The following is a 24,805-nucleotide window of genomic DNA, read 5'->3' on the forward strand; positions in this document are numbered from 1 at the left end:
CTCTCTTAACAACAATCATTAATTCTTAATCCATTCTTTATCGTAATCACCATTGTCGAATTGTTCTCATTAAATTAAAGCTTCAAATTTTTTTTCAGAAGTGAGCATTTAGATGAGGTGGGTACTATTCTCCACATTTGTTAATATCAAAAAATTTTGAATTCGAAACTTTAAAAACGAATATCAACTTTAGACAATGCAACAGATGAGGTTATAATATCAATGTTGGATAAGGGAATAGTCTATCGTTTGACAATTGGTGGGAGTTGTTGTAATAGTACATAAGTTGAAATACTTTCAATTACAATGGTATGTTTTAGTAAGAGAAAACCTGATAAGAATTAGGGATATTATGAAAACTTTGTTCTCTTTTTGATTTTTGGTATTAAATATTAGATATTAGAGATGATAATACTAACCGCTATCTATCTATCTATATATTATTTTGATTTGAATTGTTTAGTCTAGTGATAATGTTTTGACTCAAGTCGTGGCTGGTAGTGCTGCTGCTTTGTTTCAAACTACAGTAAGTTATCCTTTTGAATTTTTGAAAACAGGATTGCAATTGCATAGATCACTACCGGGTACTCAACCTTTTAACATGATGCATAATTTGACAACCTATTTTGCTGGCTGCTCAGCTGTCAATATTGGTGTATTACTGAAAACTGCAACTAGATTCACAACTTTCGAATATGCTTGCAATGTTTTGAGAGATCCTAACGCTCCTGAAAGTTCTCCAATTTCTGGTACCAGACTATTACTTGCAGGAGCTATTACAGGTTTTACTGAAAGTTTATTGATTATCCCATTTGAAAATATAAAAACAACTATGATTGAAAACGCATTGTTGATATCAGAAAGAGAGCAGAACAAACAACAACAACAGCAGCAGCAACAAAAACCTAATGAGATTAAGAAAAGGGCCACATTCCATAATGTGGAAACTGTTAAAATGCATCCAAGAGAAAAAGCATTTTATGCATATGAGAAAAACCCTTCGACTACACTTATAACTACAATCCGTGAAATATATACTACTAGAGGTTTTCGCGGTTATCTAAAGGGTACAGTACCGACTATATTTAGACAGGTTGGTAATTCTGTGGTTAGGTTCACTACCTATACTGCTTTGAAACAATTAATTTCACCTTCAGGTAAGTTAGATCAATACACTGCATTTGGCCTTGGCTTCGTATCTTCATGTGCGGTAGTTCTGGTCACACAACCTATTGATGTTATTAAAACAAGAATGCAAAGTAAATATGCTTGGAAATATTACAAAAATTCTTTAAATTGTGCTTATAGGATATTTGTTGAAGAAGGATTTCCTAAATTCTGGAAAGGTTGGGCACCAAGAATGTTTAAAGTGGGTTTGTCAGGTGGTATATCGTTTGGTGTTTATCAATACGTTGAAACGCTCATGAATACAATTCAAAGTGAAGGTTTTAACTGATATCTAAAACTCATCTGCCAAATATTCACTAAGTTAAATAATAAAAAAGTAGTACATGTATATATAATTTTACGTAATGCCTTTCAGGTTTAAATGAAATAAGAATTTCTACAGATAGAATCTTGCAACATAGTTGACTTCTTTTATAAAATGCATTTTATTACTTAATATTATTATACATGTATCACTAATGGCTATTTATATTCACATTCGAGTTTATTAATATAAACCAGTAGCATTTCTTACAATACAACCTGGTTCGTTTTCTTTACGTGGTACTAAGGAGCCAATTTCATAGACATCTTCGTTCTTGTCTTTTAATATTTCCTTAATTCTTGAAACATTTTCCTTTTTAACAATTAGTACCATACCAATACCCATGTTGAATGTCTTTAAAATGTCATCAACTGGGATATTACCAGCCTTCCCAAACCATTTGAAAACCTCTGGGACAGTCCATGTTGACATATCAACATCAGCTTGTAAGTGTCCTGGTAAAGCACGAGGAATATTTTCTACAAGACCACCACCAGTAATATGGGCTAGACCTAAAAGTAATTTTTCCTTAATAATTGGAAGTAGAGGTTTGACATATAATTTTGTAGGGACCAAAGTAGCTTCACCTAAAGTTTTAGAGGAATCCCAAGGACAAGTAGCACTCCACTCCAAACCTACATGCGAAATAATTCTTCTTACTAGAGAGAACCCATTAGAATGTAGCCCATCTGAGCTAACACCTAATAAAACGTTTCCTTCAGTCATATCATTTATTTTTGGTAAAATTTCACCCTTGTTTACAGCACCAACTGCAGTACCGTTGGTATCGTAATGACCAGGTGGGTACATACCCGGCATTTCTGATGTTTCACCACCTACTAAGGCGCAACCACTTCTTACACAGCCATCAGCAACACCTGAAACGAAATCAGAAGCAACTTTAATATCCAATGCACCAGTGGCAAAATAATCTAAAAATAGTAAAGGTTCAGCTCCTTGAACAACCAAATCATTTACGTTCATAGCAACTAAATCAATACCAACAGTATCGTGAATCCCAGTTTCTTGAGCAATAATTAGCTTAGTACCAACACCATCGGTAGCAGCGACTAACAGAGTATCTTCAGTATCATAGCCAGCTTGTTTTAAATCAAACAGACCACCAAATCCACCAATATCGGAATCAGCACCAGGTCTTCTAGTAGATTTTACCTTGGCTTTAATCTTTTCAACAAACAAGTTACCATTATCTACAGAGACACCCGCATCAGCGTAAGTAATTGAAGTAGCTTTGTGTTGTTCCTCATTCTTGAAGGCACGATGAGCAATGTCCTTTCTGTAGTACATACCATCGAACTTGATAGAATTAATACCTTCATATGCTTTATCTACGGAAGCTCTTAAGGATTGATCCACAGCAGAACAAGCAATAACTCTACCACCTGAAGTAACTAGTTTTCCGTTGTCCAATTTGGTACCTGCATGGAATACGTATGAATCCTTTGGCAATTTAGCAAAATCGACTGTAATTTCTTCACCTTTTTCGTATAATTCAGGGTATCCATCCGCGGCAACTACAACTGTTGTAGCGTAACGACCTTCTTTAATTTTGAAGTCTACAGAATCTAATCTATGTTCAGCTGCAGCTAGCAAAACTTGAGCCAAATCAGTATCGTCAGATAATAATGGTAATACAGTTTGAGTTTCAGGATCACCAAATCTTACGTTATATTCTAAAACTTTTGGGCCATCACTTGTTAAAATCACGCCAGTAAATAACATCCCAATGAATGGCAAACGATCTTTTCTCATACCATCAATACTTGGCTTGATAATGGTATCATTTATCTGTTTTAGTAATTTTGGTGTGGCAATTGGGGCAGGGGCATAAGCACCCATACCACCAGTGTTCAATCCAGTGTCATTTTCACCAATTCTCTTGTGATCTTGAGCCGGTGGAAAATTATAAAAAGTATAACCATCTGAAATAGTTAAAATAGAGATTTCATCACCTTCTAAGAATTCTTCTATAACGACTGAATCACCAGCTGTACCGAATTGTCTTTCAACCATAATTGTTTTCAAAGCTTCTTGGGCTTCTTTTTGAGTATTTGGGATCAAAACACCTTTACCAGCAGCAATACCATCAGCTTTCAGAACAATTTTATGATGTATTTCAGATAGATAATTCTTAGCATCTTCATAATTTGAAAAGTTGGCATAGCGAGCAGTTGGAATATTGTGCTTAAACATAAAATCCTTAGAGAAAGTCTTCGAACCTTCGAATATAGCAGCTTTTGAAGAAGGACCAAAAACCGGTATACCAATATTATTGAAAACATCGCTAATACCATCTACCAAAGGTTGTTCAGGACCTGGTACAACTAAACCAATTTTTTTTTCAATGGCAAACTGTTTCAAATTTTCAAAATCCTTAGCATCAGTTGAAAATTGCGGAACATTAATCACATTTCCATTAACTTGAGTGCCACCATTACCTGGGGCAACAAATATCTTATCAACCGATTTAGATTGAGAAAGTTTCCAAACTAAAGCATGCTCTCTACCACCATTACCTAAAACCAAAATATTCAATGACATTGTCCAACAAATAAAAAAAATAACCTTGAAAAAAGCACTAATCTAATAAAGTGCTATACCTATCAATCAATTATCCTATCGATTTTAAACCAATCAATAAATACAATCTAGTGTGATGCCTTATTTTGAATATGAACCCTTATCTTAAGACTAAGGAAAAAACTTCAAAATATAATAATCCTAACACCAGTCAAGCTTAGCTCACTACCCAACTATATTATATATTAGTATATCTTCTCGATAATCCAAAAACTAAAATTAAAACCAAAAGAAATCAAAACTATGAAATATCGAGACTCTTTTATACATCAACAGTGTCAATTCATTGGATGATTCAATAATTAAATAGTCGATATTTTTAATACTTTTAATATGAGCTTTGATTTATATGGGCAGAGTCAAAAGTGATGAAAATAAAAAAAAATTTCAATGAAGAAACTAAGCAGTTTGATTTCGAGATGAGATAGCCTTACTACCATGGTTAATAGTACCAGGGTATCGATATGCAATTGTTATTATTCCAATTCAGCGAGTAGGTGAAGTTTGTTAAAAATGCAAACCTTCCCATTGACTCTCTAGGTATTATAAATATATAGATACATATTTTGAAGTTCTCATTTTGGTGATGAGGATGGGAAGAAATATGATAAAAACTTGACGAACATTATTCGAATAGTGCAAGTTCGATTGAATTGATATCTTCTAATGGGAAGTATTGTGTGCATAGGTTGAACAATTCATCGTTTGTGCATTCTTGTGAAACTAGTTTATACTTTTGAAGTAAAATAATAATACTTTGTCTATCTAATGAGATCTTTCCAAACTCATCTGTCAATTCGTTGGATATTTCTTCTAGAAATGGCTCTGAGATCATTTCTAGATATTTCCAGGACTCATTAGTTAATTTGACATTATGCTCTGTTAAAAATGGTCGTATCATATCTCGTAATTGTAAGGGTTCTCTTTGATGCTGAGAGAACGTATCCAAATAATGTTGCTCTCTTCTATCGAGACTCATTGTATCCATATCTATGGAATGATCTGGTTGTCTCTCACGATTAGTTTCTAATTTTGCATTGGATCTAGCTTCGAGCTGTTCCATTTTATGCATCATCGATGGCTCTTCTTGGAAAGATATCTCTGGTTCTTGAATAGCAGATATTACCGGCGACATCGCTAAACTAGCCTCTTGATCTTCATTATTTTCATGAATTATTTCTGAGTCGTCTCCAAGCAACAGTGAGGGCTCCATCCCTACCGATTGTTCCTCTTCAGCTCCATTGTCCTTTATTATAAATGAAGAAAGTTTACGTTTCTTATAGTTGTATCGAATTGGCGCTAACTTAGAGAAAACAGTATCAGTTATTGATCCTGTTGGGATCACTGGTTGCTCATCCACAATACTTGTTTCCTTAATTGGTTCCGACTCATCTGTTATTATAGACATTGATTCAAGCTTCAAATCATCTTTGTCATCAGAAGTATCCACTACTTCAATTTGAGAAGCTAAAGCTACACTTAAATCACGTAAATAAGATCTCACCTCACCAGCATCGTTCCGTAATGGACTATAATTGATAAGTTCTACTTTGCTAATATTACCATTGTTTTCTCTCGTCAAAAGCTCATTCTTAATTCTTGCATACTCTTCACTTAATTCGAAATTTGTCTCTTCACTAAACCTATCATTTGGCACATCAGGTCTATCAGAATCACTCATAATGGTTGCAACAGTATCACTTCCTCTATATGTTTACTCATACTGTTAAACTGTTTAACATTTCCATCTCTTCTTGATCACTACATAGTATCTTTTAAGAATCAATGTAGTCGCGTTATCATAACAGCCTTTAATTAAATTAAGATATATAATCGATGGTCAACTACAATACAAGGCAATAATTATAAAGATGAGGTTTCAAATATTGAAATGAATTCATGTAATAAATGTGTGTATATATACCAGTCTATGTTAATCTATTGGTTATATACTATAAATTAAAATATTATTAGTTACTGATTAATTGATTTAATTTAAGTTGTATGTCATTTGGTAATTGTGGAATGATGGTGGAACTAAAGACGTTGTTAGACTGTATTAATTCTAATAAAGATTTAGAAACATATACTCTTACTCCATTTATCGGATCTACTTCTGGGGCAGGGTCATATGGTTTTTCTGGAATGCTGAATAATCTACTAAAACTGGAGCCAAAAGTTGAAATTTCTTCAATGTTATCAATATCAAAGAAATCACTCTTCATGTTTGCAATGCTTTCCGATGATGTACTTTCAACAATAGCAGCTAAAGTTTGTGGGACTAGGTTTGAATATTTATTCATGAACAAGTTACCCTTGATAATAATAGTTGCGCCTAACAAGGCAATCTTTCTATCGAAAAGGTTACCAATTTTAGGTAATGTAGTTACGACAAAATTGCCCCAAATTTGAGAAAACAATCCAACTTGAACTTCATCAATAAATTCGACAACAAAGTCGGATTCGTATTTAAAGGCTAAAAGACCAAATAATACAATTAATTTCTTGACAAATTTATCAGTTCTTGAATTCTGTAATCTCTGTAATATTAAGACCGCAATCTGCTTAATATACGGCTGCAAAATGTTAACATCGATTGTTAACATGATGCACTCTAGTAATTCAAAACCTTGCAAGTCATGAATCTTGGAAGCAATTAATCTTTGGAAAACACCCAAGACAGGTACTAAATCTGGGAAAATAGATGGATCAGTTTTAATAAATGCTTTCAATAATCTAGTAACAGCTGGAATATTACCCTTTAATTCCCAGACGGTTGGGGATAGAATTGGTTGTGCTAGTTGTTTGATGCTATCAGAAATGGTGCCGCTTCTTTCGATAGCAAATGCAATGATTTGGAAAATATATGGGATAAATTCCTGGATATCTTCCGATAGTATACTCAAATAGATTGGCATCATTGACTCAATTAGTTGCATTACCCCTGTAGAAGGACAGTTTCCGATAATTGAACCAATTGATTCAAAAGTGTAATGTGTAAATCTTGGATTAGAAGGATTCTTCGATATGATGTTAACGATAGTTATCAATTGTGAAATTAACTGAGGGAACATATTCTGAACAGTCTCCTCTGAAGTTTGAAGTACTCGGTAAATAGCCTTCATTAAAAATTCATTTTCAGCCAATTTTTCTGGTGTTGTCCCTTGTTTTGAAATTAAAGCAAAAAGATTTGATAATAAAATTTCTGAACTTCCTGCCAAGTCCGCCTTAGTGAACAACAATTTAGTAGAATTGATTGATTCTCTCATTGACAATATCCTTTCAATGACAATTGCAGCATATGTATATTCGATATATTCATCACTATTCAGTAATTTAGCCAATACTGGCATGATGTCGATTAATTGTTGTTTGCTTAATTGATTTCTGAATACGTACACATATTTAACAGCATCAACACGTAAAATTGGATGAGGCACATCATTTGTTAGATCAGGTGTAATTTCTCTATTGAAAAAATCGATAACATCTACAAGAGGGTTAGTAGCTGAGACACCAATGCTTGTTACACTCCCCTTTGCAGCAATAGCAGTGAAGAGATAAATACATAAATCTTTGTATTTCCAGTTTTCCTTTGGATTCATCCTATACTGTTCGAAGAATCCCTTCAAATGAGCTAGCAGGATATTTGTAATTAAAGGTTCATTTTTATCTTTCAATTCTTGTAGGAAATGGTTACAACCACTTCTTCTAGTTTCGGCATCAGCACCTTCCAAATCTCTTCTAATATATTCAATTGGGTCGTCTTCGAATAATTCGACATCTGCTTCACGTAACGTAATGTTAGGTAAGATAATTTGTTCGGTGATGTTATTCATAGCAGTTTCATTATTGAAAATTTCAAAATATTTTGGGATACGAGTAACAGCTGTTAAAAATGATAAAGATTTGGAGACTAAGATGTCATATTTTGGTTGAGTTGAAATTGAGGTTAATAAATTCCAAGTACTTTGAATAAACTCACTTAACATTGGACCAAACACATCCTCGTATCTTGTAGCATATAATTGTACTAACTCTTGAATTGAAGATTTGACTTTTGCCAATATACTTGCTTCATCTGTTTCATCAGGATCATCAACCAATGGGTTTGTATATTCTAGATACCCATGTAGGATACCCATACCTACGTTGATGTTGTCCTCAAAAAATTCTGGGATATCTTGACAATTCAAATCGTAATATAATTTAGTCAGCACTAACAATACATCGAATAACAAAGAGAGAGCGGCAGCATTGTTTCTATTTTCCTTAATTTTTTCATCGACAGTCTTCAAAAGGTTCAAAAATGGAATTGCGAATGTATCCAAAACCAATTTGATCTCCAAGAACAATTCATCTGACCTAAACAATGGTCTCCATCTTTTAAAAATAGAATGGGCCACAGTCAATACACCTTTATTTGTAACCATATCATCAGCAGACAATCTACTAGTCAAGTCATTTAATAAAGTTGGCCAATTGTTTGGGAAATCTGAATCTGCAATAATAGAGATAGCCTCACCAATCTGTACTTGTAAATTGTTAGGCAAAGTGATCATCAAGGGAACAATTTCCTTTTTAATCAGATCAACATTATTCAAGGGGATTAAATAATTACCATCTTCATCAACCCATTTGCGTCTAATAAAATTTTTGAAAAACAAAGCACCTGCCAACCTAGTAGAAATAGGTAAATTTGTAGATGCAACAACATGCAACAAAGTTAAACCAAACCCATCTTGATTCTCTAATTCTCTTAAACTTCTTTCTGCACTTTTAGCGGTAGACGCCACTACAGATTCTGATAGAATTTTACCAACTGTCTCTAAATCAGACATCCCCACATTCAATTAAAACAAAAGTAACTCAGATAACACCTTCCTGATCAATCCAGAGTAGTCACTTCCTAACCATTCCTCGACTGGAACCCATAAACTCTTCATTAATAGGTTTGTTTGTTATAATATCCCAAAGGTTATATATATAAAATTTTTCAACTTCATCAGTTGGAAGGGAACATTTTTCAAAACCGATTAAGGTTAAAGGCTAGTCACGTGTTACACAAGAACGTCACTATAAGACGACTTTGATCAGTGATGAAGTACTTGCTAGATGATGGTTTATCAGTATATGTATGTATATATATGTGTGTGTGTGTGGATGTGTATATATTTCTATATTTATTTATTGATCGTTTTATTCAGTAGTTTTATTGTTGTTGTTAGTTTTTTAAAGATTCAAGAAATGACTGAAATTGGATGGGATGATGACGACATGCTATAGTTAGTTAAAATGACAAAATATTTGTTATAGATGATACAATTGTGAGTTAGATGAGTAGGTCTGGGGCTGGGGCTTGCGGGAGGGGCAATGAGTGATATTGGTTGTGATATTTTGGCTCTACCGTAGTGAATACTCTGTAAATAGTTTGCTGTTTGTGTCGAAAGATTGAATCCATTCACTGGTTTCAACAGATGAGGTTTTCGATGGTGAATAGATACGTATCCCTCTTAAATGGGTATCTTTACCATTTTCATGATTAATTGGCAATACCAATCTTACAAATTGGCACTTCAACAAATTATCAGGGCTTCTATTGTCTTCAAACGTCAATGCTGCCCAACCGTTTATATTACGAATTTCAATATTTTTATAAAAAAGTGCATCTGCAGGACTGTGACCAACGTACATTTTAATCAATCTAGGTGTGTACGACTCATCTGCAATTAATGAAATGAATATTGCAATTAATGAAATATCCATTCTTTTACTGAAATAGATGCATAATTCATGGGGTTGGACACCATCACTTTGCCAAAAGGTTGACATATTATCATCCAAAACATTTTCAATTGGATTGCCTATCTTATACGATGACGGTTGCCAATGAGCCAAATGGCTGATGTTTGTCAAGTTATTCGAATTCAATAGTCTTATCCCCTGTGTATACCTCAACGCCAGGTTTTCCATTGTTAATGAGCTGTACTGAGCGTCCGTTTGAAACCCATTGATATAAAGGTTCTTTTTAGTATCATCAACAACAGTATCATCCAACACCAATCCAGCTTCTTTCTTAATCTTCACTGGTTGTAACACGTCACTTGGACACAACTTGTCTAATAGATCATCTATATCGATCTGTTTCATGGTTCTGATTCTTGCCTTCTCACTTGGATATAAAGCAGCAAAGTCTCTGGCAACACTACCACAGGGATAGGTCAATCAATCAATCAATCAATCAATCAATCAATCAATCAATCAATATATATAAATATATTTGTGTGTAGTTGGAATAGTCGTTATAACTCTAGTCAAACCCAATTAAAATCCTTACTCTTCTAGTCAATCGATATAAAACACCGTTTCCAAGTGTTTGATTATGTGGATGAGATGGGATGAGATGAGTTTCAATTATAGAATGGATGTGATGAAGACAGTATTGGAATAAAAGCAAATGATATTCTAGAGTGATAATGCTACTATTGGATACGTTGTTGTTGTTGTCATATGTGACTATATGTCCTTGTATACTTCAATCGCAACTCCGTATAAAGCTAGATATTCCTGCTAGATCGAATATTTAACCAAATTCAGTTTCAACGGTTAAACTAATTATTAAGCAAGGCTATTTTAAAAGTTTGAAAAGTAACAGTTGTGTGAAGGAGTTTCAGTCACTAGTCGGTTATTGAATTGACAAGAAGAACAAGAATCTATTACCCCTTCTCCCCCATATTTTTAAATAACAGATCATGTTTCGTAGTGGTAAAATTATATCTCCAAGGAATAATTTTTTTAATTTGATCAAGACCACCTACAGCAAAAGACCTTTACATGTCAAGACTGTATCCACACCTAATGAAAATGCATTGAAATTTATTTCAACAGATGGTGAATTGTTCCAAGATAGAGGCACCCATAGTTTAGAGATCAAGAATACAGATGATTCTCTAATTGAGCAATCGAAGTTTGCGCAAAGACTCTTTGTTCAATGTCCAGGGATTGAATCATTAATGATTGGTGATGATTTTGTTACTGTTAACAAAGATGAGATGATACATTGGAATCAGATCAAACCTAATGTATTAGAGATTTTATTACAACAGTTGTCATCTGGAGAATCCATAGTGACCCAGAAGTTCCATGAAATTAGTAAAGAGAGTGAGTCAGGGTACGATATACAGTTACCAAAATTTGAATTAAATGAGGACGAACAAGAGGTCAGTGATATGATCGATGAGTTGATTCAGACAAGGATTCGACCAGCTATCCAAGATGACGGTGGTGATATACAATATCGAGGATATGATCCAAAGACTGGTAAAGTGTATTTAAAACTGCAAGGTGCATGTAAATCGTGTTCATCGAGTGAGGATACATTGAAATATGGTATTGAATCAATGTTAAAACATTACGTTGAAGAAGTAGAAGAAGTGATTCAAATACTAGACCCTGAAGAACAGATTGCGATTAAAGAGTTCGAAAAACTTGAACAAAGAATAAATAATTCGAAAAAAGTGTAAAACTAAAATCAAGTTTAAACCATTTTATATCTCAATCTATATCCATTTCCCTTCCTCCTCCTCCCTCTGCCCCTCTCATCCCTTTTGTTTCGTGTAAATAAAAATATACATATACATATACATTTAAGTTTAAGTTTAAATTTAAATTTAAATCATTCAAACTAATCTTATTAATCAATTACATTTCCTCATGCCAACGACTCTATCTCTTCACATTCCCACATAACAGCATCTTCTTATCCTGAAACTATATCTTGTTGGTGATAGTGAACTTGTGCTAACCAGATCATCGAAGCTAGTTCAACTCAACCTCATCCTGATGAATATAATCCTTTTCGATATGATATGATATGATATGATATGATATGATATGATATGATATGATTGTGATTGTGATTGTGATTGTGATGATTGTGATGATTGTGAAGTGATGTGTTGTGATGTGTTGTGATCTCAAAGGATTGAAAAAGTTTTTCTTTAAAATTGCACATGCCAAAATGGAAAGTTGATATACTTCTTTTCTCTATAACGAACCAACCAACCAACCAACCCACCAATTCAATACAATCAATTAATATATAAAAAGAGATGTATAACCTGATTGGAATACTTTAACTAGATTTTTCCATATAGTTTTTTGGATTTGTTTGAAGAGGAAAGGTTTGTTTTGGGTAGCTTGTTAATCTTAACGATTGCAGTTTATCACTTTATCAGTTTGACAACCCCATTGGTTTGTAATGGATTATTTGAAAAAGGGTATTAGAATTCCAACTTGGTTTACGTTTTAATTTAATTTAATTTAATTTAGTTTAATTTAGTAATATTTGCATTTGTATTTGCAGTGATTTATATACATTAAGGCCTTTTTGTTTGATATTTATAGGCATATAACATTATATCTGGTGTGTTCCAAACTAAATTTCTTTAGTTTGTATTATACAAGATAAAAAAAAAAATTAAAAATCGACATATAAGAAGGAAAGTAACCAACAGAGGTTGATTGAAATTAGAGTTAAACTGGTGGGAAAGTTAGTGCCTTGGGACTGAATATTAGGGTTATTTTCAACTAGAGATTGGTTTCTTGTGTTTTATGATGTTTCCTAACGTTGCAGAGGCCAGATTTTCTGAGGAAGAGGTTAAAGCTGCAGAACTTTTAGATGTTTTAAGAAACTCTACTGATAGATTGTTAAAGGCTAATAGTAATGCTGTTACTGCCGTAAGTGGTCCTGGTACCGTTACTGGCAATGGTATTATAACTAGTGGTGGTAGTGTTGGTGCTGGCATTAATGGTTCTGGTGGGGCTGTTGTATCCCTGGTGGATAGTAATCCTGGGAGTATTGGTGTTAGTGTGACCACTAGTGATAATCCAATGAGTGCTAAAGTTACTTCTACTTATAATGGGGAGGTGATATCAAATACTGATAGCATTGGAAGATCAGATAGAGCTGGGAATGTAAACGATAACGAAAATGGGAATGGAAATGAGAATCAATCAGGTACTCACAGTGCAGGTGGTTCTTCTCAGCCTTCAACTTTGTTAGACATGGTTTATAATAATTCGATTATTAACAGTGTCGTGGATTACTATGAAGGTAATACCAACAGTTCAGGGACTAAAAGAGCGGCCTCTTTGAATTCCGTAGGTGGCACAAGTACCAATAGTGATATAGACGCCACTATGACAGATGTGGGATCAGAAACTGAATACAAGGGTGCTATCGAGGCTAGTAACTATAACTTCGATAAGAGAACAACTAATGTTTGCGCAGGAAGAGTCTCGAAACGTCAAAAAATTACTGAGGCTTTGGCGAGAAGTAGAGATAATTTAAAACAATATAAACTAGGAATGTCAATTGAATCAAAGAAAAAAATTATCACTTGCCTACATCTATTGAAATTGGCAAATAAACAATTGACTGATAAAGTTTCATCGCTACAGAACGCTGTGCAACATGAAGAATTGATAGCTCGTAAAAAGAAAGATTCCAATTGCGACAGAAGAAAGAAGAAGAGATTGCCTTTAGATTCGGATGTTAAACAGGTAGAGTACAATCCACTAAGCATAAAAAATATCACACTACCAGAAGACTACGATGAGCTCGATAATCAAAAAAGAGAGACATCTATAGGACTAGATAACAATAAAGATGATGAGGATACGATAAGTGCACAAACGGATGATGAAGAAGAAGATGAAGAAGATGATGAATTTTTCGATGCGGTAGAAACGAATAATGAACAAAGTGCAGTTATCAAAATGGAAGTTGTCACCACTGTGAAAAAGGTATTTTCTGTAATATCGAAATTTGCTGGTGGTTCTTTACCAGAACCTGCACGGAGTCAAGTACGTAATTCTTTGTTAACACTACCTGAGAATTGGACTGCTACTGCTAATAATTCTACTCTAGGTGCTATTGATTGTACATGTTGCGATTCAGACTATTGCCTGTCTGCAAACTGTAAAGTATTAATCTTGGCAAAGGAATCACTAGATATGATGAAAAATGTAATGCATGTCCTAGATTCTTCATTGGGTAAGGCAGAGGAATGGATTAAACAAAGACAGGAGTGGAAAGAAGAGTTGAGAGAAAGATTGATGAGAAAGCAAGAATATTTTGCAGCACAAAGGTTGTTAAGAGATCAGAACAATAACAGAAACTAGTAACTCACTTTCGTCACCCTTAATTGATAATTTTTTGATGTTCACTTTACGCTAAGTTTTCTAAACATTAATTGGATCTCGCCTGTAATATTATTGATTTAGCAATGAAATGTCATGAGAATTAATTGAAATTACTGTTTATGTTTGTTTTTCCCAGTAATCAATTGAGCAATAAATAGTTATGTGTCCTATTAAACTGAAGCCACGCATATTGATATACATATAGATTAAATAGTAATGTAGAAAAAAAGTTAATATATTCACAATAAACGAAGTACGCTGTAATATTCTGTTGAAGGCTCGGAATATATATGGCAATCTTGGTGATAACTTAATATGCATACAACTGCCATTGCATTTTTAGTGTATCGTCATAATAATAATTAATCTTGGACACTATATAAAAGTGGTGGTTATGCCTCCTTTAGTATAACATGTTGTTTTTTTTAATCCTACCATAGCCAATGCACTATAAACCATATTTTTCTAGCCAGCCTTCTCAGATAGTTCCCATGAGAGTATGTGTAGCTAACATCACTATATCTTCTTATAAACTTTTGTCTTACTGGCGACTTCAATTCATGACTGATCGTAATAGAATGTGCTGACATTGGTCATGTGACTTTTTCTTATAAAGCCATATTATCATGTCTCACGAGTGTTTGTCCGAACCGAAAACTCTTCAAGGTATCTTGAAGTATAAAAGAAGAATATATATAGTAATATAACAAGTAACTATGTATAAAACTAAAAGAATGATCCAGTTATCTAGTAACAGAGTGACCACAATGAGCCAACGTAATCCTACAATCCAGTAGAATGTATATATATGAATCAAGATAGCAATCATACATGTATAAAATAGTTGCTATGGTGAGGTTGAATGTGTGGTGTTATGCTTTTTTTATTCTCTATTTGACTATTACTGTCATTATTTGTTGTAAATCGAATAGTAGTACTTTTATACTCCACAATAACTAAACCTTTTTACACGTGAAATACACATGATTAGCTCCTATTATCACATTGCTTCCACCTCCATCGCATTTCAAAACTCTCAACAAGTTATTATCCGATATAGTGTAACGGCTATCACATCACGCTTTCACCGTGGAGACCGGGGTTCGACTCCCCGTATCGGAGTATTTTCTTTTTTTAATACATTTTCATTTTTTAGTTTTTCTTCCCACTAAATAGCAACTATCAACCACGTGATATCATTCAGCACGTCCATACATATAAATACACAGATACATACCCACTCACAATCACTCACTATCTCCTAATCACTTCTGCATTGTCTTCTCAACCAAACAAAAAATCCAGATTTAAAGCATCACTATGGAAAAGAAAATTAATTAATGAAGAAATTCAAAGAATATCGATTGCCAAATGAGAATTGAACTGAACCGAACCGAACTGAACTGGATTCGATTCAAAATTTACAGATTCACTCATGGATACAATTCTTATTTTAAATAAAAGTATATCTTGTCTTGCTGATTACTTTTCCATATAAAACAATTGTTACACTCTTGGAACAGTATCTCTCTTTTGTCTCTAATCAGCAGCAATACAATTGAGTAGATAAGATAAGATACCTTTTTGTCTAATCTTTTCCATTGGTTCTCATACATTTATTCTCTCACACAGATATGTCTGAAACCGGAAAGAATTCAACTGCAGAATTATCTGCTGTTAAGGTAACTGTAAAGTTACCTGAATCAATTGTTCACCATCGTTCTCACCAAAAGAAGCAACAGTCTCACAATGTAAAGGAAACTAATGAGCTATCCTTCCAATTCCCAAGAGAAACAAGAGTCCAAACTATATTAGACGTCTTGAGTTATGCTCAAGCAACTAAATATTTAACTAATTTCAAATTGAAAACTGTTCATCAAATTTTGAACCCTGAACAATCAATTAATGAAATTATTAATGATGAGAAAAGTAATCATTTAAACTTATCCATCGAACTATGTCCTTATAATACAAGAGAAATTGTAAGACATGTTTTGACTTTGAGAGATTTCATCGGTTTTGCTTTAGAAACTGAAGATGGTATCTCTGAATTCAGCATCTCTACTGGTTCAAAATTCTCAAATATACCATTCATGGATGTTAAAGAAAAACAAGAAGAAATTGAAGAGATTCCAAGAGATGATAATAAAAATTTACCAAAGAAAAATGTCTTGAAGGTTTCTCAAGAAGAAAAGGATAATTTCTCAAAGGAAGTTCATTCAATCTTAGATTCCTTCAAATATTCAAATTCAAATTTGAAATCTGCTTATTCAACAATTTCAAATATTGTCACACCTTGTTTAAATTCTTTGAATTTATCAGCTTTTAATCCTGTTCCAGCTTTCTTTAAGACAAAGGGTCACATCTTATACTTACATATCGTTACTTTAGAAGGTGAATCTTTCCATGTAACCGCTGTACCATCAGGTTTCTATATTAATAAATCTTCTTCAAATAAATTCGATCCTTCTATGAAAGATGTTGAAGGTATCACTCAACAGGATTCCATTAAATATAATCTATACGATTTAATTGCCTTACACTCGAAAAAATTCCATTCTCATGTTGAAGCTTTGGAAAAGAAATTGGCCGCTTACCAATCAATTGAATATGTTAAACCTTTGACCACCTTCTTACACAAACCATGGTTAGTTTCTTCTTTACCTGCTAATAACGCTGATTATTCAAGAATGCAATTGGATTCTTCCCAATATGAATCTGAAAGAAATTTCAATGATGAATTCCAAGCTATTAGAGAATTACCAACTCCAACTGTACAAGAAAGTATTCAATCTGAAAGATTATTGAGTAGAATATCACATGAATTCACTACTGCAGCAGTTAAAGGCGCCATGTCAATCTTTTATGGTGAAATGCTTCCTTTGAACCCAGAATCTGATGACCAAATCTTCTTGAGAGATAACATCTTCTACTCTTACGTCATGGATGCAAATGGTTCTTACGATGGTAAAGGTGGTAATGATGCCGCTTTTGCTGCTTCAAATCAAGATTTGAAGACTATCCAAATTTTGAAAAATTTGAAAATGAAAGATGTCTATTACTTGTTAACTACCATCATTGACTTTGGTGGTAAAAGAATATTGGCTCAAACTCCTGTTCCAGGTTTATTATCAAACATGGGTGCCGATGTCATTACAGATGCTGATTCCGGTGAACAAATGATTGTTGATAAGAAGAGTGAAGTTTCAGTTGTTTACGGCTTAGATGAAGAATCAGGCAAAGTCTTAGCCAACGATCAATTTGACAAGTCAGTCAGTGAAGAATTCTCAAAGTACTTACACTTAAAATCTCATGATGTTGAAGGTTCAAAGATTTCTTTCTCCTATCAATCCAAAGGTATCCTAGGTTCTGACAAAAGAAACTATATCATTGATTTAGCAAACACATATCCATTGGATGTTAAATTTGCTAAAGAACATTTTGATAATGCTGAAGAATCAAAACGTTACCCACATAGACAAACATTATTACGTCCTGAATTAGTAGAAAAATGGTGGAATTCAAAAGTTCAAGCTGAAGGTATCGAGATTAACAAAGCTTACGATGAAGCCAAGTTTACTTACAATCCAGATGCTTACCAAGTTGAAGGTGTCGAAGATGTCAACATCCAAGATATGTCTTCATATTTGGTTGAGACTGTCTTGCCAAGTGTTATTGAAGATTACGCTACCGGTAATGTAAGTGTTCCATACGATGGTGAACATTTAGTCGATACCTTACATATTAACGGTATTAACGTGCGTTACTTGGGTAAATTAGCAATTTTAGCTAAAGAAAAACTACAATTGCAAGAAGAAGTTCATGAAAAGAGATTAAAGGAAATTGAAATCTCAAATAAGGACTACGAAGAATGGGAAGCATCTTATTTAAAGAAGATTGAAAAAATGATTATTGAGAGACAAGAAAAGGTGAACAAATTAGTTCAAGAAGGTAAAGAAGTTCCAAAAGAATTGACTGAAGAATTAAAATTGAATGAAGATGATATCAGAAAGCCAACTGATGATGCACCAGCTGTTGTTAACACTGATGAATTATTGCCTTTGATTAAAGTCACTGAAATTGAAATTTTTGCTCGTACCATGAAACATATTTTGAGAAAGTACACTAAAGACTTACCTGTAGTTGCTATCCCATCAATGATTGCATTTGTCTTAAACTTGTTGTTCGGTCAAAAATATAATGAAGTACCAAAACCAGAATCAGTTGATTCCTTCTATGATGTTGATACTTATGAATTCAGTAAATTGACTCGTGATGGATTAATTAAAGAGATTCAACTAGTCTCTGAATTACGTTTCCGCTATGAATTGGCTGCTGATTTTGTCGACCAATTCAGCGATGCTCCATTCATCTTGATTAGATCAATTGCAAGAAAATCAGGTATACAATTTTTGAACAAAGATTACTTCTTCACCAAGGATCAATTTGAAGAGTTCAAATTATCACAAGATAAGAAGGTTAGAGGTAAATTAGTCGCTCCAGCCAATACATTTACCGTCTCAGATTTGAATATGATTCCTCGTATCAAGGATATTGACTACTCTTCAGTTTTAAGTGACCAAAAATGGGCAGAAGGTTCAATGTTATTGAATGAAGATCAAAACGCTGCATTGACTCTGTTTGCCCAAGCTATTGCTATCAAGGAGGAAGTCAATGGTGTATTGCACAAAGATGTCGCTGAAAAATACTTGACCTTATCTACTGTTTATAGTAAATTAGGTCTAACTCCTGAAGCAGTTGCTTTCTGCCGTAAATCATGTGCAATCTACGAAAGAGTTTCTGGTATTGATTCATTTGAAATGTTAAGATCTTTATCGAACCTGGCTTTACTAGAATTTGCAAATGAATCTCCATACAACTCGGCTTTGGTTTTCAAAAGAATTGTTGAAACTTTAGAATCATTGAAGATCACCGAAAAGATCCATCATCCAGCTGCTTTGAATGCATTCAATCAACTTGAACAGATGTCATTAGGTGTTGAAAACACCAAGTTGACAGTTGAGCTATGTAAGCAATTCAGAAGTTTGATTGTATCCTTAGATGGTAATGATACTTTAGCCTATGCCACTTTGGAATCTCGTATCGGTAACTTGTATGCCTCCATCAATGATTTCCACAATGCCATGGAACATATCTCTAAAACACCAAGAATTTTCACTAGAGAGTTGGGTACTAATCATCAAATTACTGCACAATCCAGACAATGGGTTAACGGTTTGTCTAACTTGATGAAAGATGCCCAACAGAAGAAGAAATTGGCAGCCGAACAAGCTTCAGTAAACTCTGGTTCTCGTAAGAAGAATGTTAACCAAAAGGCTGATGCTCCTAAGGCAGAATTAGCTGAAAAATCTGTTGATGAATTATTAGATTTTATTGAAGGCGGTTCAACTGAGAAATCAAAAAAGAAGTCTAGCAAGAAAAAAGGTAAGAAATAAACAATAATCTAAATTAATCCAAAAAATTGCATAACTTTATTTTTTTTATTAATACTATGATTGTTTCTTTCTCACCATACTAAAACATTTCTTACTTCATCATAGACACTTTGTAACGATAATCTGTCTTGTAGATATCATATAGTATTTTTTATCTAGTTATATTAAATAAACCAAATTTTAATGTATAGCAAGTTATTAACAAACAAACTTATATAGATGAATCAATGTATACTCAAAGTTTAATCAAATTCAACATTATACATTACCCATTGTTTCATATGTCACTGTATTGTATTGTCTTAGTTTGATTATTATGGTTTTAACTTTATTACTTTGTTTGTTCTGACGTCGCTATCAAATATTTAAGTTAAGCATGAAAAATTTTAAAGCTCATCTCATCTCAAGATTTTAAAAAGGTATTAACGAGAGGTATTATATTCAATACTGTATTTGTATCGTTATAGAATAGTCATATGAGGACAATCGATCATTAAGGATGCCAAAGGATAATTTGCTGTTTAAATTGGACAATCTAGAATATCAATATTACTATTTGAAAGGAACTCTAGATAACTTCACACCACGTTTGAATAGCACTACAAAATTATATAATGCTAAAGGTAAAAAGAGCGCAAAGAAAGTAGAGAAGGTTCTAGCAGAAATCACATTACCAGAAGTAGAATCAGGACTATTGGAATTACGTTTAGAGATATTCAATAATAAATTATATCATCTGGAAAAAAATTTACAAACATTTCTATTAAAACATATATTAGAATATGAAAAGAAAGTATTGAAGGAAGAAAATAATAAGAATGCAAAGAAGAAGAACCACAATACTAGTGAGGTTATTGAAGAAATTAAGAAAACCTATGGATTTGAAGAATTTATTAACTTTATAATAAAATCAAAATGTATTAAACTTGCTTCCAGTAAGATAATCCCAACTAAACATCATCAAACTCTACCTCAAAATAAATGGTTTATAGATCATGAATACTATAAAATTATCAATGATAAGGGACATAAGTATAATCCAGGTAGAATTTGGAGTGAAGTTGTTATGGGTACAAAACACTCAGATCAAATCGTCAGTTCATTATTAAATAACAAGAAATGCAAAGAATTATTCCAACAATTTGAAAATGGTATGGATGTATTTTTAGCAATCAATAAGGATAAGAAGAAATTAAATAATACAAAACAGACAGATTCGGATGGTGATGGGAACTTGGATTCAAGTAATGGCATTAATAAGAAGAAAACTGATGATGATTCTACGATAGAATCATCAGAATCTGAAGATGAAATGTCAAATCAAGATGTTGAATTGAATGATGATGACATTTCAAATATTATGAAACAGTACGAAGGTGTTATTGTGGATTCTGAAAATGAAAGCTCGAATGAGGATTTTGTAGCTGATCCAAATATTGATTATAATCAAGTTACTGATGAAGAAATGTCATCCAATGAGAATTATGAAGACGAAGAAGATGACGAAGATTCTAGTGATGATGAGCAACCTCAAAAGAAAAAACAAAAGGTCCAATTACCAGAATTAATGGGTGGTTACTATAGTGGTGAAGAAGAATCTGATTTTGAAGAGGACAATATAGCCAAACAGCAAAAATCTAATAAAGAGAAAAAGAAGAATAGACGTGGTCAAAGAGCTAGAAGAAAGATATGGGAACAGAAATATGGTAAGGAAGCTAAACATGTTCAAAGGGAGTTGGAAAAGGAAAGAGAAGAAAGGAAACAAAGACAAATAGATTATGAAGCAAGAGTTGCTAAAAGAGAAGCTAAAGCTAGAGAATTGGCTGTCTCTGGTACTAATTTGATTGAAGTTGGTGAAAGAAAGGCTTCAAAGCCTGTTGAAAAGAAAGAACCTAATGAAGACCATCCTTCATGGGTAGCAAAGAAACTTGCAGAAGAAAAATTAAAGAATGCTAAATTTACTGGTAAGAAGATTACATTTGATTAAGGAACTTTGCATGAAAATATATTAACAATTATATGTATTATAGTCATTTATTATTCGATATTTACATTTTGGTCATTTTGATAAAATATAAAAATATTACAATTGATAAAGTCAGAAAGTATCTCTATATAAATATCTAATGTATAGAGACTGTTATGATGCTTGAATATACTAAGTTGGGCGTTTATTTAAAGGTGTCGGAGTATCCAACGGATTAGATATTGGAAGATCTGGCTTCTTTAAATAACTTTCTTTTTGGTGCTGATGATGATATTGGCTATTTTGTTGCTTATTTGAGATATTGTGATTGTTATGGCTTTGACTATGACTCGTGTGTCTGTTATGACACTCTAGACAATACTCTGGGGATTCATTATTAGATCTCGATAGTGGAGGAGAAATATCAAAATTATTGAAATTTTGTTGGGCATTAGATGGATTTTGTAAGTTTAATTTATCCATTAATTCCAGTAGTTCTTGATTTAGGGATATTTTTCTTAATTCGTTTTCCCTTTTTATCAATAATTTTCTCTTTAGAGAATCTATTTGGTCTTCCAGATTTTTCAATTCTACACTTTCTTTAACCATAATATCTTCATCGGAAGGACCTTTACTGAAGAATAAATTAGGCTGTGATGTTACAGGAGGTGTTGTGGATTTATTAGAAGTGGTAGATTGAGAAGATTTCTCCTCCAGTACCAAGTTTGTTAATTTGTCCAGTTTATCATTTAATTTATTTATTTTTTCATCAACAGGATGTGAATTTTTTAAAATTGTTGGAGTCGACATTGAATCAGGAGACGTGCCTAAAGTAACTGATCGTTTTTTGGGTACCTGTATATAATCATTTACATCTTCTGTAATACTATTATTAATTATCTCGCTGTTTTGAAAATTTTGTAGATCAGAATTCAATTTTTTATTTAATTCCGTATACTTAATCAACTTTGCCCTTAGAGAACCCACTAATGAATTCAGTCTATTTATTTCATCTTGTTTTGAATTTAGTTTATTGTTCAATTCTTTATTTTGCTTAATCAATCTGTTGATCATCTGTGAGTTCAAACGATACTCCTCTGGTACTATCTTTTCAGTAGGAACGTTGCCTATATTTCTTGGACCACCAAGATGTCCAATGCCACCACCTTGATTCATATTATCATTATATAATGGATCTGAATACATTGAAGGGATATTATTTTCATTTCTATTAGACCTAGCAGAGCTGTATCTTTTAGGTGTAGGTGATATATTCATGATACTATCGAATTATTTAATAATGACCTAAAGATATGTTATCTCTTCAAAAAAAAAAATGAAAAAGGAGGAAAATCGGTGCACTTGTAATATCTTAAATAACGTTAGCTCAGAAGAAGTAGTCCCAGTTGATCTCAATTGTTGTGATTCCTTCAAAATAAATATATCTATCTATTGTATATTTATATTTTTTGTGTATCTGTTAATCAATCAGTATAACACTTGTTTTGAAATTCTATAATAAATAAAATCCCGATAGAACAGAGCTAATAATAAAAATCTAATGTACACTCACTAAAAATATGTTGTCCTCCTGATAGTAATCCCTATCCAAATGCAAATCTGAACGTACAATATCTCTTGCAATTGACACTTTATTTCAATAATCTGATAGTGTTTTTGTAAGTTTAATTCAATAAGTATCAAGAAATATCAAATTTTAAAAAAAGCACGCGTCTTCATTAAAATAAAATATTACATAGTTAAATATGGTGATGATACGCGTAAACTATCAGATGTACCAAGAATCGATGAGATGATCATAAACTATAACTGTATACTTTTAATTCATTCAAACAAGTTATTTTTATGGGTTTGGGAGGGTTGGTGGCTATTGTACATGATGTTGGATTCGTTAGTCGTCGAAAATACTGGTGGTAAAATTATAGAATTTCCATATGTATGCACGTACTTATATTTAGAAGGTGTCATTAAATGACATGAGTTATATAGATGACAGTATAATAAAAAGAAGGTAATTTCTTTGTAAAATTGCACTTATGCACTTATGAGGCCATGCAATGTAGGGAATCGGTTGCTTGTTCGGTGAATAGTGTGTTCAGTGTGTCCTCGAGACGCGGTATGTCTGTGAGTACATGCAGAACTAGATATTTAGTTAGATATTATCATTAATTTTATAATATTGACGAATTGTATAATCAATTAGATTATTAATATTTTATATTTTAACATATATAACAAAAACAAGGATATTATAAAAGCACATTAAATGGATCCCAAATGCATTTAATGTCCAATTAAAAGTAATTTGAAATAAATAAAAACCAGAATTTAAAAAAAAAAAAAGTGTAGTAGTCCCTTTCGATAGATGATAGTAAGATTTTATCTTGAATGAATATATTTTTTATTTTATAATAGTTGAAACCTTTTTTTTTCTTAATTTTAATTTTGGTTGGTGAAGTAATATTGGTTAACGTTTGGGTTAAAATAGGTTACTGGATGTTGATTTAAAGTACTTTGAATATCCTTGACGAAAAGAGGGTATAATTTATCGATAATCTTTTCCTTTTTGGCCATTAACAATGCTCTTTCGAATGGGATCCAGACACCTTTCAAATTCATTGAACCCACTTTCACTACATGTCTTATCTTTTCAGCCTTTAGTATACCGTCTCTTCTACCACGAGTCATTTTAGTAACATTCAATAATTTAGTACCATTAATCATGTCATTATCTGCTCTTCTTACTACCGACACACCATTTACTTCAACTTGATAACATAAAGTATTTTCATCCTGCCAGACAGTAGTTGTCACCAAAGGTTCGTTCCAGCGACGTTGATAATAAGTAGGTGATGGTGTATAATGTTCATTGAATTGGAAGTTTGATGACAATAAAGATGGGTTGTTTAAGAAAAAGTCTGTTGAGTAACGTGAGTTGTTGTTGTTGTTATTGTTGCTGCTGCTACTGCTGGTGGTGGTGTTTCCACTGCTGGTTAGGTGAGAAAGTTCAGTAATACTGTTGCTCCTGTACATATTTTCACTTGAAAGATATTGTAATTGCTG

General features: G+C 32.9%; 11 protein-coding genes and 1 non-coding gene across 12 annotated transcripts; 6 read left to right on the top strand and 6 right to left on the bottom strand.

Moving 5' to 3' along the window:
* Positions 1 to 601: 601 nt before the first annotated feature.
* Positions 602 to 1,456, top strand: MRX20 (Mrx20p; the record flags this gene model as incomplete). The annotated part of the gene is made up of 1 exon (XM_001643188.1): positions 602 to 1,456. One exon carries the CDS (start codon positions 602 to 604, stop codon positions 1,454 to 1,456), a length of 855 nt encoding a protein of 284 aa, XP_001643238.1.
* Positions 1,457 to 1,675: 219 nt separating this feature from the next.
* On the bottom strand, positions 1,676 to 4,054 carry ADE57 (bifunctional aminoimidazole ribotide synthase/glycinamide ribotide synthase; the record flags this gene model as incomplete). Its single annotated transcript, XM_001643189.1, has 1 exon — positions 1,676 to 4,054. The coding sequence occupies one exon, from the start codon at positions 4,052 to 4,054 to the stop codon at positions 1,676 to 1,678; it is 2,379 nt and encodes a 792-aa protein (XP_001643239.1).
* A 664-nt stretch (positions 4,055 to 4,718) lies between these two features.
* Positions 4,719 to 5,774, bottom strand: CNN1 (centromere-binding protein CNN1; the record flags this gene model as incomplete). The annotated part of the gene is made up of 1 exon (XM_001643190.1): positions 4,719 to 5,774. One exon carries the CDS (start codon positions 5,772 to 5,774, stop codon positions 4,719 to 4,721), a length of 1,056 nt encoding a protein of 351 aa, XP_001643240.1.
* Positions 5,775 to 6,063: 289 nt separating this feature from the next.
* Positions 6,064 to 8,934, bottom strand: CSE1 (importin-alpha export receptor; the record flags this gene model as incomplete). Its single annotated transcript, XM_001643191.1, has 1 exon — positions 6,064 to 8,934. One exon carries the CDS (start codon positions 8,932 to 8,934, stop codon positions 6,064 to 6,066), a length of 2,871 nt encoding a protein of 956 aa, XP_001643241.1.
* Positions 8,935 to 9,496: 562 nt separating this feature from the next.
* Positions 9,497 to 10,243, bottom strand: DOC1 (anaphase promoting complex subunit DOC1; the record flags this gene model as incomplete). The annotated part of the gene is made up of 1 exon (XM_001643192.1): positions 9,497 to 10,243. One exon carries the CDS (start codon positions 10,241 to 10,243, stop codon positions 9,497 to 9,499), a length of 747 nt encoding a protein of 248 aa, XP_001643242.1.
* Positions 10,244 to 10,845: 602 nt separating this feature from the next.
* On the top strand, positions 10,846 to 11,616 carry NFU1 (Nfu1p; the record flags this gene model as incomplete). Its single annotated transcript, XM_001643193.1, has 1 exon — positions 10,846 to 11,616. One exon carries the CDS (start codon positions 10,846 to 10,848, stop codon positions 11,614 to 11,616), a length of 771 nt encoding a protein of 256 aa, XP_001643243.1.
* A 1,090-nt stretch (positions 11,617 to 12,706) lies between these two features.
* OPI1 (transcriptional regulator OPI1) lies at positions 12,707 to 14,278 on the top strand (the record flags this gene model as incomplete). The annotated part of the gene is made up of 1 exon (XM_001643194.1): positions 12,707 to 14,278. The coding sequence occupies one exon, from the start codon at positions 12,707 to 12,709 to the stop codon at positions 14,276 to 14,278; it is 1,572 nt and encodes a 523-aa protein (XP_001643244.1).
* A 1,071-nt stretch (positions 14,279 to 15,349) lies between these two features.
* Kpol_460trna1 lies at positions 15,350 to 15,421 on the top strand. Its single transcript has one exon. It is a non-coding gene; the product is annotated as a tRNA-Glu (tRNA).
* A 512-nt stretch (positions 15,422 to 15,933) lies between these two features.
* On the top strand, positions 15,934 to 19,755 carry CLU1 (translation initiation factor 3 subunit CLU1; the record flags this gene model as incomplete). Its single annotated transcript, XM_001643195.1, has 1 exon — positions 15,934 to 19,755. One exon carries the CDS (start codon positions 15,934 to 15,936, stop codon positions 19,753 to 19,755), a length of 3,822 nt encoding a protein of 1,273 aa, XP_001643245.1.
* Positions 19,756 to 20,254: 499 nt separating this feature from the next.
* On the top strand, positions 20,255 to 21,742 carry BUD22 (Bud22p; the record flags this gene model as incomplete). The annotated part of the gene is made up of 1 exon (XM_001643196.1): positions 20,255 to 21,742. One exon carries the CDS (start codon positions 20,255 to 20,257, stop codon positions 21,740 to 21,742), a length of 1,488 nt encoding a protein of 495 aa, XP_001643246.1.
* A 171-nt stretch (positions 21,743 to 21,913) lies between these two features.
* SPC42 (Spc42p) lies at positions 21,914 to 22,999 on the bottom strand (the record flags this gene model as incomplete). The annotated part of the gene is made up of 1 exon (XM_001643197.1): positions 21,914 to 22,999. The coding sequence occupies one exon, from the start codon at positions 22,997 to 22,999 to the stop codon at positions 21,914 to 21,916; it is 1,086 nt and encodes a 361-aa protein (XP_001643247.1).
* Positions 23,000 to 24,181: 1,182 nt separating this feature from the next.
* On the bottom strand, positions 24,182 to 24,805 carry Kpol_460p25 (KilA-N domain-containing protein; the record flags this gene model as incomplete). Its single annotated transcript, XM_001643198.1, has 1 exon — positions 24,182 to 24,805. A coding segment is annotated over one exon (624 nt), but the record flags the coding sequence as incomplete, so codon positions are not given.

The sequence above is a fragment of the Vanderwaltozyma polyspora genome, genomic scaffold, assembly GCF_000150035.1.
Source record: "Vanderwaltozyma polyspora DSM 70294 KpolScaffold460 genomic scaffold, whole genome shotgun sequence".
In the NCBI taxonomy this organism is placed as follows: Eukaryota; Fungi; Ascomycota; class Saccharomycetes; order Saccharomycetales; family Saccharomycetaceae; genus Vanderwaltozyma; species Vanderwaltozyma polyspora.